Source organism: Anabas testudineus, chromosome 23 (assembly GCF_900324465.2).
Source record: "Anabas testudineus chromosome 23, fAnaTes1.2, whole genome shotgun sequence".
NCBI classification, from domain to species: domain Eukaryota; kingdom Metazoa; phylum Chordata; class Actinopteri; order Anabantiformes; family Anabantidae; genus Anabas; species Anabas testudineus.
Window position 1 is genome coordinate 12345631 of NC_046631.1, and position 19514 is coordinate 12365144.

The 19514-nt window shown below is 40.3% G+C and overlaps 1 protein-coding gene across 5 annotated transcripts; it reads right to left on the reverse strand.

The window, feature by feature from the left end:
• Positions 1–1409: 1409 nt before the first annotated feature.
• Positions 1410–19261, reverse strand: tbc1d30 (TBC1 domain family, member 30). 5 transcript variants are annotated; one of them, XM_026362090.1, is made up of 15 exons: positions 18574–19261; positions 16807–16971; positions 11989–12050; positions 11680–11745; positions 10683–10808; positions 9751–9936; positions 9588–9657; positions 9348–9446; positions 8986–9154; positions 8765–8870; positions 8524–8630; positions 7934–8073; positions 6860–7078; positions 6432–6518; positions 1411–4495 (listed from the first exon to the last, which is right to left on the reverse strand). In XM_026362090.1, exons 1-15 carry the CDS (start codon positions 19085–19087, stop codon positions 3255–3257), a joined length of 3357 nt encoding a protein of 1118 aa, XP_026217875.1. In that variant the 5' UTR covers positions 19088–19261; the 3' UTR covers positions 1411–3254. The 5 variants fall into 5 exon arrangements, with proteins under 5 accessions (XP_026217877.1, XP_026217878.1, XP_026217875.1 ...); XM_026362092.1 differs by lacking the exons at positions 16807–16971; positions 18574–19261 and adding an exon at positions 13845–14018 and having other exon boundaries at positions 1410–4495; XM_026362091.1 differs by lacking the exon at positions 6432–6518.
• Positions 19262–19514: the final 253 nt, after the last annotated feature.

Sequence of the window (19514 nt, forward strand, 5' to 3'; positions counted from 1 at the left end):
GGCCTCTTTCATAGAAGACATTTTGACATGTCACAGTAAGAAAAGTGTATTAATAAACCTGCTTCTTTATAAGGTCCTGCTGAATCACTGTCACATTGCCTTTGCGTAACAAGACACTAACAGAACAGAGCCATTGTTCATGTTATTAACACCTCTGCTTTTCCTGCTTTGACAAGTCAAAATGTGTGATGTGAAAATTCATACTATACTACCCAAAGCCATTTAAACAGGAAACTAGACAACAAACACTTTCTTCTTTCCTTCCATTTCTTTATTTAGAGAGCAGCAGTGTCCTCAGCCGACATCGACTTCTCCCCAGTAATGAAGGATAATTTGGAGTACAGTAAGTGCTATCATTTACCTTTAACATATCTTCACCCACACAATGGACAGTCAGCCAGATACACCCAGCACACATTAGACAAAACTGGTATTTTTGGTGGAACTAAATGCAGTGTCCATTTTAGTGTCGTGCTGACACAACAGAATAAAGTTCCCACAAAGATATTGCTCTAACCAAGACTAACAATAGCGGTGAAAACCAGATGAAGCAGCTGAAGCAAATTATAACAATGAACTCAAGCATTCAGTGCAACTAAGTTAAAACAACATTTAACATACAAAAAGTGGCGTCAGCAAACATTCCCCTTATAAGAAGTTAAAATAAAAATGTGTACAACTCCAGAGATACTTGGCAGGTTTAAAGGCTTAAACATTCAAACACAAAACCACCTGAAGTTATGTGACTGCAGAACTTGCCTAAGAATCATCAGTTTTAAAAGATTTATTTAATAATAAATGCAAACCGGGGACAGTTGTGGTACATTATTGGGAAAATAGCAAAAATGCACTGTTAATAGCTAATTCGGCAAACGTTATTTTTCAAAGTATATAGTACAATACTGTGTAAAAACATAAATAATGGAGATAAACTCACCGATTTTTACGTTGAGACGTTTAACGTTAAAGCTAACTGTTAGCAATAGTTTACAAACCTACATTTTACCACCACTGCAGATCATATGAGCACTTACCGACGTTTTGGACACTTTTCCACATCCCTAAAAACTTTTCTTGACAACAAGAGGTGAAAATATTTCGTCCGCTGAACAATAAAGAACATTTTTAACAAGTTTTAAAACGCCCGTTATTGACATAAACAAAGATGGCAGCCGGAAGTGACTTATGACCTCGGTACGCGCTGCTTTTTCTTCCCCATCTTGGACAATGCAGGAAAAATTGGGTTATAAAAAATATTAGATTAGAATATTTAAAATATAGGTTCAATATAGATTATTACATAAATTGAATATGTTTTATGAGAATGTATTAAAATTAGAGAAAGTATAGATTAACTAGTAGTTAAATAGGAGCTCTAACTTACACCTGCAAACTTTGTTGTGAGCAATTAAAAGTATTGATACTGATGTTTTTCATTGTTAAAAACATAAGGAAACCAAAAGAATTATGATTTACGAGATAAATCGTGTGCTTGTTTAAATAGTTTTAAATAGAAAGTGTTCATTATGTGAGGATTATTTGTTTTATTTTGTTTTATGTGCACATGTGCACAATGCATTTTTGTTGCAGCACTAACCATGCGCCCAGGTTGTGATCTAATATGAATATTTTATTGATGCTAGAATTGATAGTCTATACAACACTTCACATTAGCGGTATTAGTAATTTGGGAAATCAATCCTTGAAGTGTTAGTTGAAAAACAAATTTAGCAATTTTGGAAAACAAGTTTAAAATTCTCTTTTATGCAGCACATAGAATATTCATCACTCCAGCCTGATGGCATTTGTGCAAACAAGACAGCAAAACATGTTGTCAAAAGCCTGCACCATTTACAGCTTTTAATTCTTATTTAGAAAATGATGCTCCTTGCTCATTTGAGTTAATTGAAATCATCAGGGCAGAAATCTCATAAATTTAGAGCTACAATCTGGGTCTACATGTAGTAGAGATATGTAATGGTACAGTATAAATTTTTGCTGACATTGATTTGCACTTCTACTAATCCCTCCTCTTCACTACATTTGTGCTGAAAGGAGGATGTAGAGCTGCAAAGGATTTAACTTGCTATGAAATTGCTGACCTTACTGGGATTATTCATCTTATAAATTGTATTCAACTTATAAAATGTATTTGTATTTGCATAACTGGACAGTCAGCAGCAGCTTTCGGTATGGTTGAGCTTTTTATAATTGTGAAAAAATGTAATGCAGGATTATTTGAAGTAAACACAACCACTAATCTCATATTTGATATATTTTTCCCTTTCTTTACCCATACCAAACAAAAAAAACGAAAAGAAAATCAAACAGAAAATTCCAGTTATGTTTCAGAATGAAAACTTTGCTTTATATTTAGATTTGCCACATTTCATTTACACAGTATTCACCCACTACTAGTCAAAACAAAGCTTGGTCCAATTGGTCTCTTTACATTTCCATTCACGCTTACTTCACCGATAATCATTACATTCCTTGTGTTCAACAGTTGACACACAAACAGAGAGTACACAAACAGAATGACAAAAAAAATCTTAAGTGCTTCAGGAAAGAGATTGGGCAGTTTTTTGGGAACACAAATACTATGTTGTTATGATTATTTACAGAAATTCTTAGGTATTTATTGATTCATGTGCAGTTGTTTTTTTTAAATATTTGGCAACAACTGGATGCTATAGTGTTATCTCATTGGGGAAAGTTATTCATGATTAGCTTCATCATATTGATAGATACAGTTTGTAAGTTCAGAAGGAAGCATTTGTCTCTTCTTCTTTTTTTCTTGTAGCTCACAAACCACTACTGAAGAGACCGACGTAGAGTAACTTGTTAAAGTTTGTAAAACATAGTTCACATCTGACGTCTCAAGTTTTTTTTAATCATGTATCCATTGTGGTCAAGAAGGACCTGCATAGGTCACAGAAAAGGGTTGGTTACTGTCATAACCCTATCTGTTCCTAACTCCTCAGTTGTGGTTCTTAAATGTTTGTCTGTAATGGCTTGAGAATGTCAGAATGACGCCTTTATCAGGTAAACCACCAAGATTCACACCTCAGCAATTAATAGGCAGTTTCTCCATACAGGTAAGCTTTTCATTCCTAGAACATGCACTATACTTAAAATAAGATGTGGGTTATTTCCTTGATATGCAGGAGGCAACATGGTGCAATTATAGACTTATTTTTCATATCATATAACATCTGTGTGTTTCCAGCATCTGTTCAGAAGTGAAAGGTTTTTTATCGCCTCCCAGTGGTGCAAGCAGCGCTACTCCGGTTGAGGTTGCGGCTGAGCTGGGGGAAGTGGACTGTGGGTGTTCGGGATGTGGGACCATAGAGACCAAGGTTTCTTGCTGCAACTGATTTCCTGGGTTGCTTTACAGAAGGGAATGGAGAAAAGACTTGCTGTTTAGGAGTGGAGGTGGTGGGCGTTAACACCGGGGTTGACGGGGAGGAGGTGATATGAGACTTGCCGGATGAGGAGACAGAGCAGAGTGAGGGTGTAGAGGGAGAGGAAGTTTTGTAAAAAGGGGTGGGGGCAGGAAAAGGAACAGCTGATATCCCATTGGCTGATGAAGAGGATGGGAAGCAGAATTTGGAGTTTGGTGTTGGGGTGGAGGGTGGTGTAGGAGAGGCTGAGCATGAAGGACCCAGAGAAGCTGATGTAGGGACTGGAGAGAGGGATGGACTCGGGGTGGAAGGTGACGAAGAAGAGATGCAGGAGTTAGAGGAGTGTAGAGGTGGAGGTAGAGTGCTGGGGGGAAAGAGTCTCTTAGAGCCGTTGTTTCTCTCTGAACCCGAGGAGTCAGACTCTTTGTGTCTGTTTGAGGATGGAGGAGGAGGGAGAAGAGGAACTTGGGGTTCAGGCTTACACTCTTGGAGTTTGGGTTGTATATCTGGGTTTGCGTTGATGGATGAGGTCAGGTCTGATTCGTCCTCTAGATCTAAGGAGTCCAACTGCACTACCACCTCTTCAACATCTGCAACCTGTGGAACCTCGTCGCATGCTGACCTTGTAAGAGAAGGAACTGGTGATGGAGACACAGAGGTGTCCCTGTGCTCGTTCTGAGCTGCATCATCTATTTCATTTTCCACAATTTTCCTCTCCTCTTCACCCTCAAATCTTGCAGATTCTCCTTTCTCTTCATCTTCCCTTTCCTCTGAATCACCAAAGCCCAGCTGTGCTCGAGCCCTGGCTATATTCCTTCGATGAACACGGACATGAGCACGCCAAGGTGACCCGGTGCCTCTGCCAGAGCTCCCCGGAGATCCAGTACTGTTAGAGGGCAATGAGCCGCAACGCTGCCTGGCTGGGGAGCCCTGACTGTGGGACACAGAAGCAGGTTGAGGCCCTGGTAGTGTGGACCTGTGTCTGGAGCCACAGGGACTACCGTGTGGTTTCCGACCCAGAAGGAGGTGGTTGATCACTGAGCTGGAAGGGTTGAGTTGGGAAGCCAGGACACGGGTGGCTGGGCACTTGTCTGGAGGGAAGGCGTGGGGGCACAAAACACATGAAAACAGGTTTACAAAAGATGTTAGAGAACATAGGTAAAAACACTGCAGCTAGAAAAAAAATGTGAATGTTTTTAGATTAAAGCTGCAGAGACTTGTTTTTTCCAGACATATTGTAGAGGAAACAGAGCTCAGTTAACCCCTCAAATTATTTTTTTTCTCTAGCTGCCAACAACTAACACAGCAAAACCTCTAAGCAACAAACTGTGATGACAACATGATTTAACAGAGTAGGTAATTTATCAATTCATCTTACAATTATTTCTTGAATTCTTATGTCACTTAGAATACTGCATGTCTTACTATAGATAATTAATAAAAACTACCATGTTTTTCACATTTACATTGATTGATATTCTGTCAATTGACCATTCAGAACCAATTTTAGCTAAATCTAAATCGAAACTGCCCAATTGTCCTTTTGATCAATGCAGCTGCAACAGCTAAGTCTCGTTTAGAAATCCAGAGCTGTTCAGCGTAGCTGTTGCCAGAAGCTCAGGATCCCCCATCAGACACCAGAGGGCGTCCTGAGCTTGTGAATCACTGATCATCTGCATAGTTATTTCCCTCTCTCCTTCAAGTAATATTATACAATATGTACAGTAGTGTACAGTATTGAGGCCTTCAGACAGTGTGAGTAGAAAAAAACACACAAAAAAAATCCATCGAATCTCAATGTTACACAAAACACAGTAATCACACACTGGCAAGTAAAAGTATGTCAAACCTTTGGAATGAGCTGGGTTTCCAGAAGAACTGTAAATGTCTAATGGGAAATGTTCACTAGATCTAAATACAAATAAATTATAATTGTTTGTGTGGTATTAGCTTAAACACATTGTCAAAACCAGGAAACATACTTTTTCTTGCCAGTATGTGTTAGTATAGTTAGAATTTGTTAATGGAGGTTAGTAACAGGATTCTGCCCAACACAGAGAAAATAGAGCCAAATTAACTTTTGTCATCTATAAATAAAACTTGAATTAAAAGCACAACGTGTTCTAGTTTTGTCATACTGATAGTTGTTTTGTGAAAAATGTGGAGAATATAGCTGGTTAATTGTAGTTAATTGTCTATATATCACCTCCAACCAGAACAAAACCCATCACCAGCAGTCCCAGCTGCAGCAGCCGCTACACCAAACATAGCGCTTCTTATTTAAAAACAATAGGAATTAAAGCAGAGTGAAGAACTAGTGTAAAATGCTCTCAATTTGCCATCAGAATACAGACGACTGCTGTTTTGTTGGCTCAGTATAGTGCCCAACACTGCAGCCATGGTAACTTTTTTATAAGGTGAGTCAGCATTTTCTGTCTGCAGTTTATTATGTGCACAAACGGTTTCAGAGAGGCATTGATTCAAATGTATGGTCATTTTGGAAATTGGAGCTCATGCTGCTGTTAAACTGCACTAGTTTTACCTTGTTGTACCTAACAAGCCAACTGAGTGCATTTATTCAAGCTATAAAAACCAGAACCAGATTATTTACAGGGAGTCAGACTAGATTTCCAGTTACACAACCTGTAAAGGATTCAGTCATTTGGAACCGGCAGTTCCATCAGCAGATTTCCAATGTTTTCTGATGAGTATTTATTACTGATTTAGATACACATTTTTTCCCTACAATATAAAATACACCTGTTTAAAAAGCTGTACACTGTTAACTTTGTAATATTAACTTTAAATGAAAGAAACATGAAAGTCATGTTATTTTCTTAAACTATGAAAGTTAATGGAAATCTGCCTCGAGAACCGACGGTAGATGTAGAAACGAACAGCTTGATTTACAAAAAGATGTTACGAGCAGTGTACTCCACTAGCGTCCCATCGCATTTGATCGCTGAAGCATTAGAGACCCTTAAATCAGCCCAGAACACCCAGTCTGAGATAGTTTGACACCAGTACCGTCTGTTTGGCGGCCGGTACTGTCACTGTGTTTGTTGGGACACTCCTGAGGAACTCCAGGACTTGTGGCCACTTCAGGTCCAGGTCCTGCGAGTTACACATCATCATCAGCTTTGTGTGTTTGTCTTTTGCTTTTCCCCTACAGGTAACACCTCATCGTTATCCCTATTTACAGTTTCTTTAATGATTGTTTAGTTTGGGGTATGTTGTGCTTGTTTTAAAATATTATTAAAATATAAAATAAGAAGCAGAAATGTACAAGAGTCAGTCTGAGCTAAGTAGTAATATTTTAATCATACTAAAACTATTCCTACTGATACTGATGTGAAAAGACTGAACAAAAAAAGCAGTAATTGTTAAATCAGTACATTGCAAACCGAAATCATTCATCAAGTTATGACTACGAGAACCTTTAATCTTCCCCCCACCTGTGCGTATGTACAGTTGCATAGCCTGTTGCTGCTGCCGCCTCTTGATGCGCACATATTGCTTCTTCAGGGCATAGATGTCAGTGCTCATTCTCTCCATCATCATGCTGTTGATGGCTGCTTGATGGTCTGCCTTGGCACCTCCTCCTCCACCCGATCCTCCAGCTCCCACTGCTCCGGGACTCAGCTCTGCGATGTTCCCCTGCTCTGCTCGCTGGTCTGGAGGTGAGAAAATAAACAGGGAGATTAAAGTCAAGGGAAACAGTCCAGCTACAATCAGACACTACTCAATGGGCCTTTTTAGTTCTTTTAAAGCTCCTTTGCTCATCCAGTCGCTCTCATCCTATAATCAAGATCAGCTCACCACCCGAGGCACAGTGCCACAAAGCCTCCTGATGCCATGTAAAGGAGATGACCATGCGATTTTGCTGAATCTATGTATGAATCTATATTATTTTATATTTTAAACATTAGATGTTCCTCAACATATGACAGAGACTGTTTTGGAGACGGAGACTTCAGCCTTCAGTCTTTTCTGTTTTTGTGCTACAAAGACCAAATCCAACATGAGCAGCACTAAGTTGTAAAAGTCCTGTAGCTACTGGCAGAAGAGTTTGTTTACACTAATTATACTGTCTCAGAATGACTGTGGTAATGATTTATTGATTTGCGTTTGCTCCACATAGCTCTTAAAAATGAGCAATGTTTCCTTTTTGAACCAGGTCAAGTAAGCTGAAATCTACTTATGAGTTTAAATGGAGCTCTAAAGTCATTTTTAAATCTCTCTGGAGAGCAACGACTGCTGCTTTAGATCTTAACCAATGTTTTTCCACTAAGTCCCTCAGGCTGTCCGCCCTTTTTCATGTTTGTGAGAGTTGTTGAAGGAGGAGGAAGTAGGGATTTGTTTGGAGGAAACAGATCAGAGACAGTTTGTACTTGGAATCAGAATGGGGGCGGCAGAAAATTAAAGATTTGGGGCAGTGGTTATTCTGAAAACACTTGGCTACTGTCCTGGTATTCTCTCCATGGGTTACCATTTAAATTTGGTGTAGGAGTTTGTGTGGCTGCACTGACCTTTGAGATGCTTCTGGTATCTCTGCAGCTCAGGGGCCAGTAGGCCTCCCAGGGGCCCCAGACAACCGAGTGCCGTCACCACAGAGTCTTCATCATCTATGTCGGCATCATCATCGCTTTCCCAGCTTCCCAGACCACCACTGTAAGGGGAAAACATCATCACCACCATCTCACACATACTCTTGTAAATACTTGAATGGCACAATTTCTCTAAATAGTTACTGGAGGATGAAAATGCACATCAGTGTCTCTGAGTATCTGTATCTGCACAAGAGGTTCGATTTAATTTGGACAAACAACTGACACTTAGAACATTTTGGCCACTAACTGGAAGTGTTCCCTTGAGTTTTATGGCGTTTCCTTGTTCCCTTCTGCTTGCATTCTTTCCCCACAATACATACTGTATAATCTTGAGGCCTGACAAACAAACTGAACGAATTTCCCTCCTCATAAAACATTGGTGAGTTTATGTTGTCAGTGCCTATATTTCATGGATTCCATGTAAAGCACCAGCTCTAGTGCCATTAGTGTTAAAAAACTCTACAAGGCAGTTCTGAGGATACTGACAGGTTTCTAAATGCAGAACAAACCTTCCATTGGATTTGACTGAGGTAGGGAATGGAGTGATGTTGTAGGTGTATTTCTCTCTTAGCTCAGCCAGCTGGGGGAAAGGAAAAACTGCCATGGAGTAAACCTCCTGATTGATACAGAGGAGGAGGGAAGTGAGAAACGACAACAGCTCAACATTTACTGTATTTATGTTATTTATAATAACACAAATACATATTTATGTTATGTATTTAAGTTTAAAATGTGTTTTTTGTCCACTACCTGCATAAGTTCAGTGGGATTGATGAGGTGGTGCTCCAGCATCTCCTGAGTAAGACAACCCATGGTGCTGTAAAACTCATCAGCTGTCTGACAGTACTCAATCCTCCTGGACAGATACACAGAAAGACAGGTAGCAGTTAAATAGTAGTAGTATTAGTATACATAGTACAAGTGTTAGAGGTGCTTTGTCACAGCTGTAATTCAAGAAGTGGCCCACTTACTCTCCCAGTCTCTCCCAGATGGCGAGGGCCACTCGAAACAGCACCTCTGACCCCTCAAAAAACACAGAGTCCCAGATCTTCAACACGGTGGGGGCCGGCAGGCAGGTGGCGAACATGGTCAGGAACCACTGCATAGTGAACACGTTGGTCAGCGGAGGTTCGTAACTTCCTGAGAGAAAACAGACACATTGAGACATGAAAACACAGTAAGTGAAAGTTATTTTACCTCTATGCACGCAAAACATGCAAATAACTTACAGTTGATATTATGGTATTGGCTTTGCAACCTGGTGGCACCCATTTTTTTAACCAGCCAGGTAACTTTATTATTAATGCTGGAACACAAATGCACAGATTTGTACCTCCAGCCTCTCTGTTAGCCGCTTTCTGCAGGTGGTGGAGATGCTGAGACAGTCTGGGCAGCTTTAGACGCAGCAGGTCTCTGAACACCGCCATGTCCACTAACATCACGAAACATTACAGAGTAAAAAACTAAGTTGGTTGTTAAAGGTAATCAACGAAAAATAGATAAAAGATAATTTGATTAATATAATAAAAAAACAATTTCTCTGGCTCATCTAGATGAATTACTTTATGTTTACCTGACAATGCTCGGAGGTTGTTGGCAAAATAACTCTCTGGCAGAACTTTGTCTATGAGATAGATCATCACCTGAATGTAAAAGGCAGGAAGAAGACAACACAGTGAAGCATAAAGCACCAAAGAGACTCATGTTACTATAATGCTGTTACTGGGTGTGTATACCTTGAGTGCATCACTCTCATTGCCCTCTGTAACCTCCAGAATGAGAGCAGCCAATACGTTAAATCCCTGGCAGTAGCCCACGGTTTTATTCCAGCGGGCGTATGCAAGCAGCACTCTCTTCAGCACCACCCTGTCCTGCTCCCCCTCTTGGCCACAATAAGAGCTGCAGCCCGTCCTGTGGAGATCCTAGACAGGAAGAGAAGGAGGATGCACAGGATGGATTATTTCCGGACAATCTTTTAATGAATGTTGTAGAGACACAGAGATGGGAAGACAAACATAGATAAGCAGATGATTGGACTTTGCCCTGTTGATGGAAACAGTCATTATGCTGTTGAAACAGCAAAGAGCCACCTCATGTCTCCATGATGCAGTCATCATCAGCAAACAACTGCTACCAACCTCAGTAAGCCAGCCCAGTGCAGTCTGAGCCCAATGTCCTGATCACATAACCAATACTTTAATACCATATAATTTGAACATTTGAACATAACTTTTGAATTTTACATAATAACATATTTTATATTCTTGCATGTCTCTTAATATTTAACCGATGATGGAACTAACAACTGTTGCAGATCTTTTCACAAACAATCACTGGTGTTGAAAGTGATTCAAACATTAAATATCAGCATTTCCTTCTGGCAAATATCTATTTTTAAATGTCATACAGTACTAATATTGTACTAAAGCAACAAGGTAAATACTGTAATACAGCATTAACAGTGCTCTACACTATACTTCTTATATGTATTTTCTGCCTCTGTCTATTTTAAGCTACATGTTATTGAAAAAGCTGAGGCTTCACTCTGGGCACTGTGCTGCTGACTCAGGACACACGGCCCCACTTGCTCTCTCAAACTCCCCTCTTTGCATGTATACTGTGCATACACATTAATCTCAACCCCAACACGAAAATACAACGTGGTTACCTTGACGATCTGGATGCCGAGAGAGTCGTCGTCCGGATTGCTACGTTCGTTAAACGCAAAACGAAGCGTTTTGTCCCAGTCGATAGAGATACTGTGGAGGTACTGGTCTGCTAGTGTTAGCCAAACCTGCACAAAGACAACAACAGAAGACACACAATGAAGTACAACATGCTCCAATACACCTGAGACCCTTAGAAGGTGACGGCAACATAACCTAGATCAGAAAAGGTTCTAATATCAGGATTGGTTACAGTACAAATCCAGATTTTCATTTACTGTCCCCACTGACTCATGAGAACAAATATTTAAACTGTACTGTTTTACTCTGTGATATATTCTCAGGTTCCTCTTTTCCACACACACATAGTGGCTCATTTTGTTTTACACATTCATGCAAGAGACAAGATTTTCTTACTCTTCTTTCTCTGAAAGAAAATGAAACGAAATCGTTTTTTTATCTCCAGAGATAAAGTTACAGTGTGTGACGAATGGAATGAATTATAGACACAAAGTGCCTCCACATACAGTCTCTCTCCAGTAAAACTCTACAAACAGGTTGACATAGCAGAACTAGGTCAGCGCTTCCTTTAACTAAATACCCTCTGGGTTCTAAAGAGACAAATGTTTATGTTTTATTTATTAAAATTCATTTTTAAATGGAAGATATTTCTAATCTATACAAAAGTTACACTCAGGAGTTGTGGCTCCTGGGTGTAACTTTTAATTTAAGACTTTTCAAGACATCTTGTAGACACTGGATGCAACTTAAGACCTAATTTAAAGGATACAAAGTTAAATTAAAGTTTTTATCTTGATTATTTCTAAGTTCATAATAAGTTTAATAGTGGTGTACAGATGATGTCTTACTGTAGCCTAGTTAATATTCAGACACAGTAAATTGTGCCTCCTCCCTCATAAACAATGTTTGGATTTTTGATGTGCAGAGACCAGTAAGAAAATTGACCCCCCTAAATTGTATTTAGTTTAAGTTACATACCCTCTTCCTCCATTCCTTTGGTATCCCAGTAGGAAGCCTAGCCACAGCTTTAAGGGCGTCGTACCACTGCAGAGAAGAATATCCACTGTTTACTTGACCCTTTTAATTAACCAGTACACTGGTTAATGTAACCTGATAACACGATATTCATACATTTACTGTAGTTAAGAGAAACATTATGCTTCCATGATGAATTGAGCATTAGCACATTCACTAAGTTATTAAAAAGGAGTAACAAAACTCTGTTTGCTGAACTGCTAATTAAACAAACATTTGACGATGTTGAGGAGAAACTCAGGTGTAACTCACCTGCTGGAAGCCGTTTTTTCCCAGCGATGGTTCAATGGTGAACTTCAACCTCGTGTCAACTCCTACAAACAGACAAAGAGAGTGGGTTAAAGTAATACAGAACAACATCAGGTTGATAACATCTCAGTTTAAAACAGAACAAAACAGAATAAATTATTCTAGTTATTATTATTACATTATTATAACTTTCAGTATTAATAGTTTCTAAATTTTAAGTAAGGTATGAAGTGCTGTTTAAAAGTGGGAACTGCATGTAACGTGATGAATTCAGGGTGGTCCAGTCTCAAAAGAAAGCCCACATGCTAATAAAGCTTATTAATTATAATTAAAGGGACATTTATTTGGATAAATAAAGCTTCTTAAAATAAAATGGTACAGAAGATTTAAGAGATTTCAAGAAGCATGGAGCAGATTTGGTTGACTGAATTGAATGGAAATGGAAGACAACCCTCAAAGAACCATTTTATTCACCTTCAGCTTTGTCCCTTTTATAAAATCTATCTAGACATCTTAAAATTATAAATACAGATGCAAAACATTTGTTACTCTGTGCATTAAAGAACTGACTTAAAGAGCCCATTTATGGCATCATCAAAATCCAAAATGAAAAATCCAAACAGCTGAAGCTCTATTAGTGAGCTGGACACCGATCTTAAACTGTGTGATAACACTGTTTCTATGATTTTAGGATTTCTTTGTGACGTCTGAAGCTTTTCAGCTCGGAGTCGCTGTCCGTTTCCCGGTGGTGCTGAAATCTCCGCGTCACTAGAAATCGAGTTAAACCTCCGCACGTACAGTTCACAAACTTTCTTCAGAGAATATTTAGAGCAAGAGGATCAACCCCAGCGAAACGGAAATGAAATTCTGATTTAAGTTAAGAGGGAAGGTCCTGACATGTGAGGGCTCCGAGCCAAACTGCTCCGACATCGGCCATTTCTCTTCCTGCCTTCGCCCAGCAGAGAGTCCTCACCCGGCGGACGACGGGTCGTTCACTCGCCATTAAAAGACAAGAATAAAAGACTAAAGAGATGTTTAACCTGCGTGTGTCTCCTCGGTCAATTTGCTCTGCGCCATCCTGGATGAGGGACGGTTTATTCGGCTCTGCTGTCAGAGCTTTGGGAGAGGATTAACACGGAAAACCCTCCTACTTCCCGGTCACAGATTAGAGCAACACAACCGACACAACATGAAGTTCACAAAGGCTCTCATCGTCATCACAGGGATCCTGAGGCTAAAGGATCATTTCTCAAGAGTTGGAGATAATTAAAATTAAACCAGTTGAAACCACAGCAGGAGAGAAAGAGGAAGGAGTGAAGGTAGAAGTGGAGGTCAAAGGTGTCCAGAGTGTGTAAAGGCACATTACAACAGCACAGGAAGCACATTTATTACTATTCTGGACTCTGATTTGGGTTTTATATCTCTATAAAACCTACAGACAGCTTAGCATTAGCAGATAAACATGTGAGAGCTGGATCAGTATGTGGTGCACTGGACCTGATGCTGTGCAGCTGCAGGTTTAAGCACTTTATTTCTGTCCGATCATTAAAGGTTGTCATTTCCCTAAATGCACAGCAACAGTCAACCTACAGCAAATGTACCATCTACAGAGATACAGATGTTTTTGCTGACTCTTCATATACTGCACATCTGTCTGGTGTAAAGGAAGTGAAGTTACGACTGACTGTAAATAAAAACAGGCCTGATCAGTGACTAATTATGAGACACTGACAGTGTTAGTCTGTATGAGGCCAGATGTCTGCAGCCACAGGATGTGCAGATGCTCCTACTCTAGTGCAGCGCTTATTTCCTTATTGTTTAAAACCTAATGTGGTGCAGTGCTGCTGCTGACGGGTCACCTGGCTCTAAGGTGCACAGGAGCCGGGGTGCACTCCTGGATATCCCGTTCCGTTTCTTCAGGACGTTGCTGATGATGTTGCCGACCCCTCCTGTCGACTGCTGCCGCTGCTTGGAGCCCGCCCTCGGCCTCCTGCCGGCGGCGGGGGGCCGGTCTTGCCTCATCGGGAATCAAAGCGTTCAGCCGGTTCAGTCACCTCATCGTTTGACCCGCTTGTACGATCCTTCTTTTACATCTTCCTTTGTGATGACAAATCCATCTCGCGGCTGATTTCCAAGCGCTTTAACAAGCTCCAAGATGTTTAAATCAATCAATTAAACTGGTGTTTTTTATCCTCTTCCGGTGGCTGCTTCTGTTTCCGACTTCAACCCACACAAATTACGCCCATGAAGTCCGAGCGGCTCAAATATCTACATTAAACATCGTTTAAAAAACAAAAAATAAACGATGGGCTGTGGAGGAAGTAACGTTTTCTCCTGCTTTCAGTGGGAAATGCTGCGGATGCTGCACACCTCCTCATCCTCATCCTCCTCCGGTTTAGCGTCACCAGGAGGAGGCGCAAAGATGGAGAGATGCTGTAGGGAGGAGGGACACGAGGGGACAAGACAGAAAAGGATGAGGTAATGGTGGAGGACAGGAGAAAGCATGAAGAGGGAGAACAGAGAAGAGTATGTCAGGGGGATTTGGAGAGATGCACCTTGTCTTATAATAACTGCTCATCAATCCACTGCTGTGGTGACTGAAACCAAATTCCAGTCAAATCTCAGGGTTTATAAACTCTAAATCTTTCATTGTCTTACTTCAGGAAATGGGGTTTTAATGTGCAACAGCCTCTGTTTACAGTTCATGTGCAATATAGTTATGCAGAGGTTCCTATATTAGGTCAGGGTACAAAAATGAGGGTATGACAGGTGGGTCAATGTTGTTGGTTACATATTTTTTATGGGCGTGAATTAATTGATTTAAAAATGCTCAGCATAGGTTTCCAAAACTCAAGATGGCATCGTCAGATTGTCTGACCAACAGAAGTCAATAAGAATTCAACCTAAAATGATATAAAAACAGAGAAAAGAAGGAAATCCACTCATTAAAGAGACACAGATTCACCTGAATAATGTTCCTTGACTGCTAATGCATCCACCTCTAACAACTGAAAATATGTGTAGTCATTCTATCTTTAGGCTAATGCAGCATCATGACCCTTTCAATAAACACATTTAAAATTACTTAATGTAAAAAAAACAAAAAAACAAAAGAACTCACAGTTACGACCTACACTCTGTGTTGTCCCTAAATGCAGCACACCACAGCTGCAGCTGACAGTGTAATACCTCTATTAGTAAGGATTGATTATGTCATACTATAAATTAGAAGACATAATAAGTCGTTAAAAGCACATCATGTAGATGCAACACTATTTTAAATGACACAAATCCAAAAGATGCTAGCACTCCCAGCCACAGATTTATTCAAATATGATGTTTGTTCTGACTTATATCTTCGTCAGGTCAAACAGTTTTCAAATTCAATGTCACGTCCATATATGTATATATGTAGATCACTACCCCCCATCAGAATCTAGGATGATGCCAGGTTTGAACTTCAATATCACTGTTTTCAATCCTGGCCCAACCTAAACCCACACACATCACATACAGCAGCACTGAAATTCCAAGATATTTGATGTGTGAGTTGCATGTTAACAGAAAAGGACAGAAAAGAAAAGTTAAAGAATAGAGACATAAATTCCTTTAATATTATTTCACTTTGTTGAATTGTCGCCGTTTTTTCTTCATGTGTTAAAAGTGTTGAAGAACAGAAAATAAGTAAATTAAACCACTCTGAGTCAGAATCCCATGTGCACATTCACTATGGCAATAAAAGGCATTTCAGAAGAAATCAACTTTTATAAATGAATTTTAAACATGTTCACATCATGAACTCAGTCCTGCTCTTATTGTTTCAAATTCAAACTGATTAGTCATGATTTTGAATTTCATATGATTCCAAAATGAGGATTAATCCATAATCTCTTCCTTGAAAAAAATATTATGCAAGCCTTTTTATTATAAAGATCTCTTACACAACAGAACATTCAATTGAATCATTCTGAGGCCTTGAAATAGAGGGGCTGGGCACTGTAATATGAAAATGAAGATGCGATTTCGCCAGGCTCTTTTGGCTTTGGGTCTGAGTCTCACGCTTATGTAAATATGAGACACTAATTTTCATACTACATGATATGACTGCTAGGACACGGTCCTATATAGTGTACAACCTTACAGCGCCTGGCATATACAGATAGAACTCTGAGCATTTTGTAATGTTTGTTGTGTTTTGAAGTTATTTACAAATGTGTTTAATCTGAATTTTAACCTGTGATCATTTGCATGAAGCCAAATCGTGTTAAATTTCACAACAGTATAAAACCATATGGCAAACCTATGAATTAAAATATACTACTACACTATTGCTCAGAGGTACAGCGGCACTTAAAAGTTTCTGTATATTCAGTTGAGCTTTATTTCATGGATGAATATGTTGAAATCTTAATGTAGAATTTGCTTGTGCAAGTCAAATTTCATAGCCCCCTCAATTACGGCAAGCCATCAAAGTCCAGAGGCAGCAAAGCCCCAAATTATGATACTGCCACCACCATCCTTCCAATAGTGTTCTGGCTTATTGACATGGCCTTGAGAATACTATTATTTTTGAAAAGTAGTCATTCCTTCTTGAAACTTTGCCATACACATCATTCAGTGCATCTACAGGCACTTAAGTCACCAGGTTTCGTAAAACAAACATGCAAAACCATGTGAACAGACAGTATTTGTGGCCATTTTACTAGAATTCCAGGCCTCAAGAGCACTAATCCTTCTGAAACTTAACAACTATTTTTTGTTGAGACCTGCTTTATTCAGTATTAAAACATAAAAATAAAAAAAGAATCAGTATATTCTTACGTCGCTTTTGTGAAACAGCCTGAAGGCATGCTGTGATAATGTCGTAGTTCTTCTGCAGCTTGTGGCAAAGACGGTCTCGTCTCTTCAGTTGGCGAATCAGCTTGGCCGACTGCAGGCCTGAACGATATCTGACCTCCTGGATGATTGAAAGCAGCTCTTCAGGGGCTGAACATAAAAAAGAAGAAGTTTAATCAGGGTTTTCACTGCATTGGTGTAAAATGATCACTGATTTTCTGCCAGCATATATTCTTCCTGATGTTTTGGAGAAATTAGCGGTAAATAGTATTTCTGAGTAAGAAGAAATGTTTCTTGAAGTCTGGCTAAAATCTGATGTTTTCTAAATAAGGCTACTTGATATAGTTTGGGCCAACATGTGATGTTTGCACTTCAATGTCAGATCATAATATCACACTCATTAGTCTGTTTTCCAACCTGCAGGCAAAGAGAAAATCAAAACCAGACCATCAGCCCACGTGAACACACATCCTTCTTCCATTTAGACAAAAACCGTTAGGCTGAAGAAATGTTTTTGGCTGAAGGTGACACAGTAACTGCAACATTAATACATCTGCAACATAGAGTTTATCATTGTTTATTATTGTTCTGGGTAAAATAACAAGCCCAATGTTAAAAGCCAAACAATACTGTGGTGTGAGCTTCAGAGGCAAAAGGATTAAGGAGTTAAATTCAAAACAAGTTGGCAAATTGCTATTAGTTGCTGCTTAGTAAATATTAATGATGAAAATAACCTTTTTTATGAAGAGGTCAAAGGTTAAAGAACCAACAGAAGAGGAATCTTCCTCAAGATCATTTGAGCAAGAGAAACACTTACCTTAGCATAGTGCTTCTCTCCAATCAACATGTTTATATCTTTGCTTAAGGGGCCCTAATTAGCCTTGACACACATGGAAAAAGACAATTCACAGGTTTAAACTGTTCTTCGAGTCGTTACCAGAGGTGGCAGCCCTCCACATTGTTTGACTTCACCATGCCTCACATGTGTAGAGAGCAAACAGCGAACTCACAGGCCTGACTGTGTTTACTGTAGGATTCCACTTTAACAGAGACACAATAGCAGTAGGGCACCCACAGCAACATGCCTGACAAGACTCTGAGGTAACGCTATAGTACACACCGAGGAAATGAGCTGTCAACACTGTAATCATCCTGTGTCTGAGTGTTTGTCCATGTAAATGTCTGCACACTGTGGCTACCTGTAAGTCACACAAAACTAAACGTCAAGTCGGTTTAACCTCCTCCGATGTCTGACTATGCATGCTAAAAGTAAACAGTTATCAGTTGTCAGCACTTGTGGTATTAAATTTCATACCCTATTCACTATCTCTCTCCTAAGATAACTTGGTAACTGTAAATGTACAACAAAAAACTTAAATTGATCTCTTTAAAAACTTCAAGTTACTAATGTTAAGATTGGGAAAACAACAGCAAACAGTATGTGTATAATATTGTAGAAAACTTTCAAATCTTACAGGACGAAACTGCACAACTATTGCCAAATACCAATAATTTGCCTTTAGGGAGTTATATCCTAATATTAGTCCTAAAAAGGGTAAACGTAAAGGTTTCTTTATCAAATGTAGTGTTGCTGGGTTGATGAAGCACAGATTTAATACGACTTAGAAGCATATTTGTGTTTTATTATGAATAAAACTGACTTTACTTCTCTACCTTGCTCGCACGTTGTCCCAGTGCCAAAGAGGAAAAAGAGGCTGTCAACACACAAACACCTGCCCACACACCCCTCACCTTTCTGGGCCAGGTAGTTCATCTGATGCCTCCTGGTGTGCTTCTCCTGGAGCTCCTGGAGGAAGCTGGACCCGGTGTTACTGCGGCCCAGAAAAGCATCAGACCCGGAGGCCTCGGTGGAGCTGTCCCAGCTGTCCACATTCCTCCTGCTGCCTTCACTGTACGTCTCATACAGCTCCACCAACAGACAGTCCACAATGGAAGTCCTCGGAGCTTTAAGTCCGTCTCCCTGGGACTCAGAGTCGCTGTCACCGGCCGCGTTGGTCCTATGGGTGGCAGTAACGGTGCCAGGCGGTGCCCTGTGCTCGCTGGAGACCTTGTGTCGTCCCGGAGGTGATGATGTGTCACTCGGTGACTCGGCGGGGCTCGTCCACCGCTGAAAGCCGGAGAACTCAGCCTGGAGGGAGGTGGCACAGTTGACAAAAACACCGCTCTCGTCCCCGGAGCACACGCCACCCTCGCATATGTCAACTTCCAAAAGTTCTTTCCCGTTAAATTTGAGCTCCGTCGCCATAACTCACTCACAAACCGGCCCGGATGACGAGTTTATCTCTGAATCAGCTGTTCAACAGTTTGTCATCGGACATTTTCAACAAATCCACTCAAAGTTTTCTATGAACGTTAGAAGACGACTCAGTTCCTGGACCATTCCATTCACTCCGCAGAAAGGTGAATCCCCGTCTGAGCGCTTTTAGTTTCCTTCCTGAAAGTTCCGGACTCCGCTTCCCCGCCCCCCCCCCCTCCTGGACCGAACAATGGACCAGCCCACTCCGCCAAACTTTAACGGCCGCCAAACTTTCCTCAGGTCGCGCGACAGGTGTAGCAGGTGGCCCGACGACCAATCAGAACGGAGCCGAAAACGTACCAACCAATCAGCTTTCACCTGTGACGACAGGGCCAGGAAGTATCTAAGCACCATTAAACAGATGCTAGGCTAAAGG